The 10,000-nt window shown below is 45.9% G+C and overlaps 1 protein-coding gene across 2 annotated transcripts in view; it reads right to left on the bottom strand.

Annotated features, from left to right (window-relative positions):
- LOC132132253 (dapper homolog 3-like) overlaps nt 1–7,052 on the bottom strand; it is a 13,754-nt gene extending 6,702 nt beyond the window's left edge. The window contains exon 1 of one of the 2 annotated variants that reach the window (XM_059544605.1): nt 6,594–7,052. In XM_059544605.1, coding sequence (XP_059400588.1) covers nt 6,594–6,800 — 207 coding nt within the window. In that variant the 5' untranslated portion in view covers nt 6,801–7,052. The remainder of the gene's footprint in view (nt 1–6,593) is intronic. The other variant, XM_059544606.1, reaches the window with a different exon arrangement.
- Between the last annotated feature and the right edge of the window lie 2,948 nt (nt 7,053–10,000).

Below are 10,000 nucleotides of genomic sequence, written 5' to 3'. Positions count from 1 at the left end.
CTCCGGCTGCGCAAAGTGGGTGTCCGGCTGCGTGATGTAAGTGAGTCGTTTGCTGAGGAAAGTGAGTCGTTCGCTGCGAGAGGAAAGTGACTCTCCGGCTGCGGAAAGTGGGTGTCCGGCTGCGTGATGTAAGTGAGTCGTTCGCTGCGAGAGGAAAGTGAGTCTTTCGCTGCGAGAGGAAAGTGACTCTCTGGCTGCGGAAAGTGGGTGTCCGGCTGCATGATGTAAGTGAGTCAGTGGTCCGCTGAGGAAAGTGAGTCGTTCGCTGCGAGAGGAAAGTGACTCTCCGGCTGCGGAAAGTGGGTGTCCGGCTGCGCGATGTAAGTGAGTCAGTGGTCCGCTGAGGAAAGTGAAACGTTCGCTGCGAGAGGAAAGTGACTCTCCGGCTGCGCAAAGTGGGTGTCCGGCTGCGTGATGTAAGTGAGTCGTTTGCTGAGGAAAGTGAGTCGTTCGCTGCGAGAGGAAAGTGACTCTCTGGCTGCGCAAAGTGGGTGTCCGGCTGCGTGATGTAAGTGAGTCGTTCGCTGAGGAAAGTGAGTCGTTCGCTGCGTGAGGAAAGTGACTCTCCGGCTGCGCAAAGTGGGTGTCCGGCTGCGTGATGTAAGTGAGTTGTCCGCTGAGGAAAGTGAGTCGTTCGCTGCGTGAGGAAAGTGACTCTCCGGCTGCGGAAAGTGGGTGTCCGGCTGCGTAATGTAAGTGAGTCGTTCGCTGAGGAAAGTGAGTCGTTTGCTGCGAGAGGAAAGTGACTCTCCGGCTGCGGAAAGTGGGTGTCCGGCTGCGTAATGTAAGTGAGTCGTTTGCTGAGGAAAGTGAGTCGTTCGCTGCGTGAGGAAAGTGACTCTCCTGCTGCGCAAAGTGGGTGTCCGGCTGCGTGATGTAAGTGAGTCGTTCGCTGAGGAAAGTGAGTCGTTCGCTGCCTGAGGAAAGTGACTCTCCTGCTGCGCAAAGTGGGTGTCCGGCTGCGTGATGTAAGTGAGTCGTCCGCTGAGGAAAGTGAGTCGTTCGCTGCGTGAGGAAAGTGACTTTCCGGCTGCGCAAAGTGGGTGTCCGGCTGCGTGATGTAAGTGAGTCGTCCGCTGAGGAAAGTGAGTCGTTCGCTGCGTGAGGAAAGTGACTCTCCGGCTGCGGAAAGTGGGTGTCCGGCTGCGTGATGTAAGTGAGTCGTCCGCTGAGGAAAGTGAGTCGTTCGCTGCGTGAGGAAAGTGACTCTCCGGCTGCGGAAAGTGGGTGTCCGGCTGCGTAATGTAAGTGAGTCGTTCGCTGAGGAAAGTGAGTCATTCGCTGCGTGAGGAAAGTGACTCTCCGGCTGCGGAAAGTGGGTGTCCGGCTGCGTGATGTAAGTGAGTCGTTTTCTGAGGAAAGTGAATCGTTCGCTGCGTGAGGAAAGTGACTCTCCGGCTGCGGAAAGTGGGTGTCCGGCTGCGTGATGTAAGTGAGTCGTCCGCTGAGGAAAGTGAGTCGTTCGCTGCGTGAGGAAAGTGACTCTTCGGCTGCGGAAAGTGGGTGTCCGGCTGCGTGATGTAAGTGAGTCGTTCGCTGAGGAAAGTGAATCGTTCGGTGCGTGAGGAAAGTGACTCTCCGGCTGCGGAAAGTGGGTGTCCGGCTGCGTGATGTAAGTGAGTCGTCCGCTGAGGAAAGTGAGTCGTTCGCTGCGTGAGGAAAGTGACTCTCCGGCTGCGGAAAGTGGGTGTCCGGCTGCGTGATGTAAGTGAGTCGTCCGCTGAGGAAAGGGAGTCGTTCGCTGCGTGAGGAAAGTGACTATCCGGCTGCGGAAAGTGGGTGTCCGGCTGCGTGATGTAAGTGAGTCGTCCGCTGAGGAAAGTGAGTCGTTCGCTGCGTGAGGAAAGTGACTCTCCTGCTGCGGAAAGTGGGTGTCCGGCTGCGTGATGTAAGTGAGTCGTCCGCTGAGGAAAGTGACTCTCCTGCTGCGGAAAGTGGGTGTCCGGCTGCGTGATGTAAGTGAGTCGTCCGCTGAGGAAAGTGAGTCGTTCGCTGCGTGAGGAAAGTGACTCTCCTGCTGCGGAAAGTGGGTGTCCGGCTGCGTGATGTAAGTGAGTCGTTCGCTGCGAGAGGAAAGTGAGTCGTTCGCTGCGAGAGGAAAGTGACTCTCCTGCTGCGCAAAGTGGGTGTCCGGCTGCGTGATGTAAGTGAGTCGTCCGCTGAGGAAAGTGAGTCGTTCGCTGCGAGAGGAAAGTGACTCTCCTGCTGCGCAAAGTGGGTGTCCGGCTGCGTGATGTAAGTGAGTCGTCCGCTGAGGAAAGTGAGTCGTTCGCTGCGTGAGGAAAGTGACTCTCCTGCTGCGCAAAGTGGGTGTCCGGCTGCGTGATGTAAGTGAGTCGTCCGCTGAGGAAAGTGAGTCGTTCGCTGCGTGAGGAAAGTGACTCTCCGGCTGCGGAAAGTGGGTGTCCGGCTGCGTGATGTAAGTGAGTCGTTCGCTGCGAGAGGAAAGTGACTCTCCGGCTGCGCAAAGTGGGTGTCCGGCTGCGTGATGTAAGTGAGTCGTCCGCTGAGGAAAGTGAGTCGTTCGCTGCGTGAGGAAAGTGACTCTCCTGCTGCGCAAAGTGGGTGTCCGGCTGCGTGATGTAATTGAGTCGTCCGCTGAGGAAAGTGAGTCGTTCGCTGCGTGAGGAAAGTGACTCTCCTGCTGCGCAAAGTGGGTGTCCGGCTGCGTGATGTAAGTGAGTCGTCCGCTGAGGAAAGTGAGTCGTTCGCTGCGTGAGGAAAGTGACTCTCCGGCTGCGGAAAGTGGGTGTCCGGCTGCGTGATGTAAGTGAGTCGTCCGCTGAGGAAAGTGAGTCGTTCGCTGCGTGAGGAAAGTGACTCTCCTGCTGCGCAAAGTGGGTGTCCGGCTGCGTGATGTAAGTGAGTCGTCCGCTGAGGAAAGTGAGTCGTTCGCTGCGAGAGGAAAGTGACTCTCCGGCTGCGGAAAGTGGGTGTCCAGCTGCGTGATGTAAGTGAGTCGTTCGCTGAGGAAAGTGAAACGTTCGCTGCTTGAGGAAAGTGACTCTCCTGCTGCGCAAAGTGGGTGTCCGGCTGCGTGATGTAAGTGAGTCGTCCGCTGAGGAAAGTGAGTCGTTCGCTGCGTGAGGAAAGTGACTCTCCGGCTGCGGAAAGTGGGTGTCCGGCTGCGTGATGTAAGTGAGTCGTTCGCTGCGAGAGGAAAGTGACTCTCCGGCTGCGCAAAGTGGGTGTCCGGCTGCGTGATGTAAGTGAGTCGTCCGCTGAGGAAAGTGAGTCGTTCGCTGCGTGAGGAAAGTGACTCTCCTGCTGCGCAAAGTGGGTGTCCGGCTGCGTGATGTAATTGAGTCGTCCGCTGAGGAAAGTGAGTCGTTCGCTGCGTGAGGAAAGTGACTCTCCTGCTGCGCAAAGTGGGTGTCCGGCTGCGTGATGTAAGTGAGTCGTCCGCTGAGGAAAGTGAGTCGTTCGCTGCGTGAGGAAAGTGACTCTCCGGCTGCGGAAAGTGGGTGTCCGGCTGCGTGATGTAAGTGAGTCGTCCGCTGAGGAAAGTGAGTCGTTCGCTGCGTGAGGAAAGTGACTCTCCTGCTGCGCAAAGTGGGTGTCCGGCTGCGTGATGTAAGTGAGTCGTCCGCTGAGGAAAGTGAGTCGTTCGCTGCGTGAGGAAAGTGACTCTCCGGCTGCGGAAAGTGGGTGTCCAGCTGCGTGATGTAAGTGAGTCGTTCGCTGAGGAAAGTGAAACGTTCGCTGCTTGAGGAAAGTGACTCTCCTGCTGCGCAAAGTGGGTGTCCGGCTGCGTGATGTAAGTGAGTCGTTTGCTGAGGAAAGTGAGTCGTTCGCTGCGTGAGGAAAGTGACTCTCCGGCTGCGGAAAGTGGGTGTCCGGCTGCGTGATGTAAGTGAGTCGTCCGCTGAGGAAAGTGAGTCGTTCGCTGCGAGAGGAAAGTGACTCTCCTGCTGCGCAAAGTGGGTGTCCGGCTGCGTGATGTAAGTGAGTCGTCCGCTGAGGAAAGTGAAACGTTCGCTGCGTGAGGAAAGTGACTCTCCTGCTGTGCAAAGTGGGTGTCCGGCTGCGTGATGTAAGTGAGTCGTCCGCTGAGGAAAGTGAGTCGTTCGCTGCGAGAGGAAAGTGACTCTCCTGCTGCGCAAAGTGGGTGTCCGGCTGCGTGATGTAAGTGAGTCGTTTGCTGAGGAAAGTGAGTCGTTCGCTACGAGAGGAAAGTGACTCTCCTGCTGCACAAAGTGGGTGTCCGGCTGCGTGATGTAAGTGAGTCGTTCGCTGAGGAAAGTGAGTCGTTCGCTGCGAGAGGAAAGTGACTCTCCTGCTGCGCAAAGTGGGTGTCCGGCTGCGTGATGTAAGTGAGTCGTTTGCTGAGGAAAGTGAGTCGTTCGCTGCGAGAGGAAAGTGACTCTCCTGCTGCGCAAAGTGGGTGTCCGGCTGCGTGATGTAAGTGAGTCGTTCGCTGAGGAAAGTGAGTCGTTCGCTGCGAGAGGAAAGTGACTCTCCTGCTGCGCAAAGTGGGTGTCCGGCTGCGTGATGTAAGTGAGTCGTCCGCTGAGGAAAGTGAATCGTTCGTTGATTGGCTCATAAGTAAACAATCCCCCACGTGGGGTGCATTCTTGTGATTGGCTAAAACAAGGGAGATATCTGATTGGTTGCAGATCATTCCCTGTTTAAAAAAAGGCATTTGTGTGTCGAGCCAAGTCAAGGGAGTCTCAAAATTCACACACAAATGCAGTGAAGTTCACAGACCGCAAGCAGTTTGTAAATCAAGATATATGTGTGTGTGCATCAGAAATACATTTCTGAATCTTGTCCTGTGCATTTCTGAATCTTGAGTGCATTTGTAACTGATGTTTGCATTTCTGAATTGTGTGTGCATTTGTGAATTTTGTGCGCATTTGTGTATCCTGTGTGTGTATTTATGAATCCTGTGTGTGCATATGTGAATGTAGTGTGTGCATTTATCTTTACTGAGACTCTTTTGGCTCCATAAGAGATTGCTCGTAGATTTCACAAATAATTACAAAAAAATAATTATTACGTTGAAAGACGTAATTACTTTCTTGTAAAAACAACTCCAATAATCTGTTTTATACTTTATTTATTCTAATTTAAAAAAATATTTTGTATAAATCACAGTATTTGTTTTTTTAGTATAGATAGTATTTTGTTATTATGTGACCAAACCAACACGTCATCTAGTTATCTAGACACATGATGTGATCAAATCAGCTGATGTGTGTGTGTGTGTGTGTGTGTGTGTGTTTTCTTTCTCCTAACTTTAGGACAGATATCATTCCCACTGCGCACACACACACACACACACACACAAATGTACTTACTGAGGAGCATGTATGAATACTGTGTGTGTGTGTGTGTGTGTGTTTGCTAATGGCTCCTGCGCCCCTAAATAAGATCATGCACTGAGGCTGTTCTCTTAACCTGATGAAGTGCACATTCGTCGGAAACGGAGATCCAATCAATCTGACAAAAGCATCTTAACTACTCAAACGCTTCTGACATCTGCTTTCCATTCATCAGCAAACAAGAGTCAGAGATATTAATATGAACTCAAACACTTCTCATCTAATCATCTCTCGTTTTGTACTTCTAGTGTTTTGTTCTGATCTCTCTTCATCAGAGTGCAACAGTTAGCCGAAACTAGAGAATAAAGTTTAAAAAGGTGTCTATATGGATATGTTTCTCACGAAAACACTTCAGGAGCCCTTTATTCACTTTTTCTGATGGATGGATGCACTTTTTTGGACTTCTTTTGGACTACTAAAAAATAACAAGCATTTACTTTCATTATAAAGCTTGGAAGAGCCAGGACTTTTATAATATAACTCCAATTGTATTCATCTGAAGGAAGAAAAGATGTCTTGAGGTTGAGTAAATCATGGGGTTATTTTAATTTTTGGTGAACTGTCCCTTTAGCATAACCATTTTGTCTTGGTCTGAAGAACGTTTTGAAGTTGCAAACAATAATTATTTTATGATGTGCTACTTAAAATACTATTTCAGTCTTCCTACTTCACAATTTAACGTTTAGTTCACCGTGTTACTTAAGATTTTGCTAATCAGCTGTGAAATTTACTAATTTTTTCTCATTTATTTCTTTAACAAAGAACATGTTTCTCTGAGGAAGGGGAAAGTTTCACTTATAAAAAAATAATAATAAAAAATTCGAAGTTGTAAATAAATGAGAGATTACTGAAGTATGTTTCTCAAGAAAATACTTTTCTACTTCACAATTTCACCTTTTATTCAATGTTATTTGCATTTATAAGTAATTATTTGCGAAAATTACTAGCAATTTCTAAGTGAAAATTGTTTCAAAACCAATTTTGTCAATGTATTCTCATATTCATCTACAAACTTCAGTTTGAAAGACCAAAACAACTATTTCACGAATGATGAAGAGAACTGCTCTGCTGGACTCCGAGATATAATGAGAAGTGACACTAAACCGTGCTATATTTACTAAGAAAAACTATCAAACAATCTGAGACTGGTCTGCTTTTCGTGACTTGTGCATTATTCTGTGAATATTCAATAAGTGAAACTTAATCAAACTCGTTCTCAGCGTCGTTCTCGATACAAATGTAACCACAAAGACCGTGAGGAGGTCTCACCGGAGAGCTCGTGTCGTCGCTCGGCCGCTCGGCTCTTTCCGGCTCGGGTTCGGGTTCGGGCGCGTGCAGCGCGAGCGCGCCGGTGATCATCGCCTCGTGCCGTCGCTTGAGCAGCTCGAGCTCACAGATCCCCGCCAGACTGAGCTCGAGCCGCCGCTTCTGTCTCCCGCGCTCCGCCGCCGCCAGCGAGAACACACGGAACATCATTAACGATAACACATCTACACGCTTCAGCTTAAACTACACCGACAGCCGTTTCTAACGAAGTGGTCTCCATGATAAAATCCTGTCTCTTTAAGAGAGTTAACGGCTCCGCTCCTCGCAAAGTTATCTGCGGCTGGATTCCAGTTACACAGCTGTCAGAGACTCGGGTTGCCAGGTTTTCACAATAAAACCCGCCCGAGCGCTGATGAAAACGAGCCCAAAACGTTTAAACGGAAAAATGAGTCGCGTTCCGATGGATAAAATACATGGATGTGTATGTGTGAGTGTGTGTGTGTGTGTGTGTGTGTGTGTGTGTTTAAAATCCGCATTCCAGTCGCTAAATTTCACGTTATTTTGGTCGCGTCAACCCGCGTCAGCATTGTTAATGTGACCCGATTACGCGGGAAAAACGAGGACTTGGCAACACTGATTAGCATATTCCGCTTTTTATTGGCTACGGGGTTTCTTTGCGGATTGACTTGTTTAATATCCCCGCCCCCTTGAGACGCAGATAATATGAAAATGGACCAGATACTAATATTTAAATTATTTATTCTCTCTCTATATATTGCATTACTATATTAATTATAGTTCCTGACACCGAGATTAATTCCTTGTGAATTATGTGACATTTTCTTTCCATTAATAAACTGAATGTTATGAATGTTTTAAAGACGAACAGTTTAATAAAACTAAAAATGTATTATATTATGCATGTAATGAACGAATAAGAGCAGTTTTGAACTGATTTATGGCGACAGAGCGCCACCTGCTGACCTTCTGTCAGAACTTTAATCAGCTCACATGGCCAATAATTAGATATTTACATAAATTGTGCATTTAACTTTGACAAACGCTTTATTTAAAGTTTATAAAAATGAAATATGTTGAAGAAAAAAAAAGTCTATGCAAAATTATTACAACTAGGAATCTTAATATATTTGCATTTCTGTCACATTTGCATACGAGCGTTAATTTATTTAAAGAGCTCAGTGTTAACTCGAATTTGATTTAAATCTATATTGTAAACGAATACCTCTGTGATTGTATTATTTATAGATGTAGTAGTTCTCCTCGGCGCCAGCAGAGGGCGCGCATGCGCAATAATTAATCTCACAGCTGATATGTGAACCACTTTAAAATCATCTCATGTTCTTAAATATGAAGTGAAGCAACAAACATGGGAATCTGCGAAGAAATAGAATTAGAGTGCACTGAAATTCATGTTAATGTAATAGAAAAGCAGTTTGTCAGGACATTTATTATTACAGTTAGGTTGAAAACAGCTGAGCAGATTTTTTTCAGAAAGTTCAGAAGAACAGCATTTATCTGAAATAGAAATCTTATGTAAAACAATGTCGTTATCATCATGTCTTTATCATTCCTTATATATGACCGTGTCTTCTGAAGCCACGTGTTGATTGAATAGTGTTTCATCATAATATTTCATCACAAAATCAAAAGGGAAAATTTTGCATCAAGAAAAATTCACACTAAAACTTAGTGTCTAAAAACTTCACATGACAATACTGAACACTGCTTTTTTACATTTAAGAGAAAACTGAATTGTATTATGTTGCATCTGATCTCTGACACTGTTTGAAAGGTTTCAGAGACATTTCGTTGTTTTTGAAATGTACATGAACACATCCCGTTGTTCTCTTAACATAACCACAAACAGACCAAAAGGGATAGAAAACATTCCTAAATTATATTTATTTGACAATCTTATTGGTGAAGTAGATTTCAGACAGTCACACAATAAACAGTTTGACGTTACACACACACACACACACACACACACACACACACGCACACACACACACACACACACACACACACACACAGACACAGACACGCACACACACACACACACACACACACACACACACGCACACACACAAACAGACACGCACACACACACAGACACGCACACAGACACACACACACACACACACACACACACACACGCGCGCGCGCACACAGACACGCACACACACACACACACACACACGCGCGCGCACACAGGGGCGGACTGGCCATCGGGAGCACCGGGACATTTATATTTACTAGAGATGGGACGGTTCTCTGAAAAAAACGTTCACCCTTCAGTTCTCCACACTCGGTTCGGCACGCGCTGTTCAACTTAAATCTGACAAAGCATCTGTAATATGGTTTACTATAAATAACACGTAAAACAAACAGGGTTCAGATAATATATGTTTCTGTTGATGGAAGCGCATTCTGGATTCCCAGACATTACAACAACAGCGATGATGAAAAAAAACTAAGCAAAAAAAAAAACTCACTCAAAAATTGACTCTTGACACTATCAGTGCATTCTCTTAAAGAGACAGTCTTTATATTAATCGAACAGCAACAACACAGAAATCACTCCCTGCTCTTGATTAAAAAGCTGTTTTTACTTTAATAAAGAATAATCTTTAATTTATAGTCCAAAATGCAATGTTTTACATTTGATTACTTTATTTAATTTCTGTACCTAAAAACTAATGCAAGACCTACCTAAAAAAAACCCTGAAAGTCAGTTTATTTTATTTGTATCTTTACTCTGTTGTATTCATTTGTGCTGTTGCTTCTAGTTAGAATATTCTTAATAATATGATAATATATATATATATATATATATATATTTTGAAAGTATAGTTTTTCCATAAACATAGCACATACAACGGTACCGGAACCGTGACTCTACAACCGTGAAACAAACCGAACTGTGAAAAAGTTGAACTGTTCCACCCTAATATTTACATAATCATTTGGCAACGCTTTCATTCAAAGCGACTTACATTAGATAAAATCTATAAAAATAAATAAATAAATAAATAAAACCAAATTTATATATATATATATAGTATATATAGTGCCAAAATTGACCAGAAATTGATTTTCCATTTCTAGCCTACAATATGTAGCCTAGTGTACAAAGCTTATTTATTTTGAAGGTGACGAAGGAAGTAACAGTAACTAGTGCTGTTAGTGCTCCTGCTGTTGAACAAGAGAGGGAGGACAGTTCAGCTTTTGACTCCGAGCAGGATCCTTCAGCTAAAGTTTAAGCTATAAGCAAAACTTAACATGCTGACTATACTCTTAGAAAATAAGTGCTTTTATGATTTATAAGGTCATCAGTAGGACTGTGATCACAGGGACATACAATTGATGGCTGCATAATTAATATAGTT

Source organism: Carassius carassius, chromosome 49, assembly GCF_963082965.1.
Source record: "Carassius carassius chromosome 49, fCarCar2.1, whole genome shotgun sequence".
Classification (NCBI taxonomy): Eukaryota; Metazoa; Chordata; class Actinopteri; order Cypriniformes; family Cyprinidae; genus Carassius; species Carassius carassius.
This window is presented reverse-complemented; position numbering and strand designations above follow the sequence as displayed.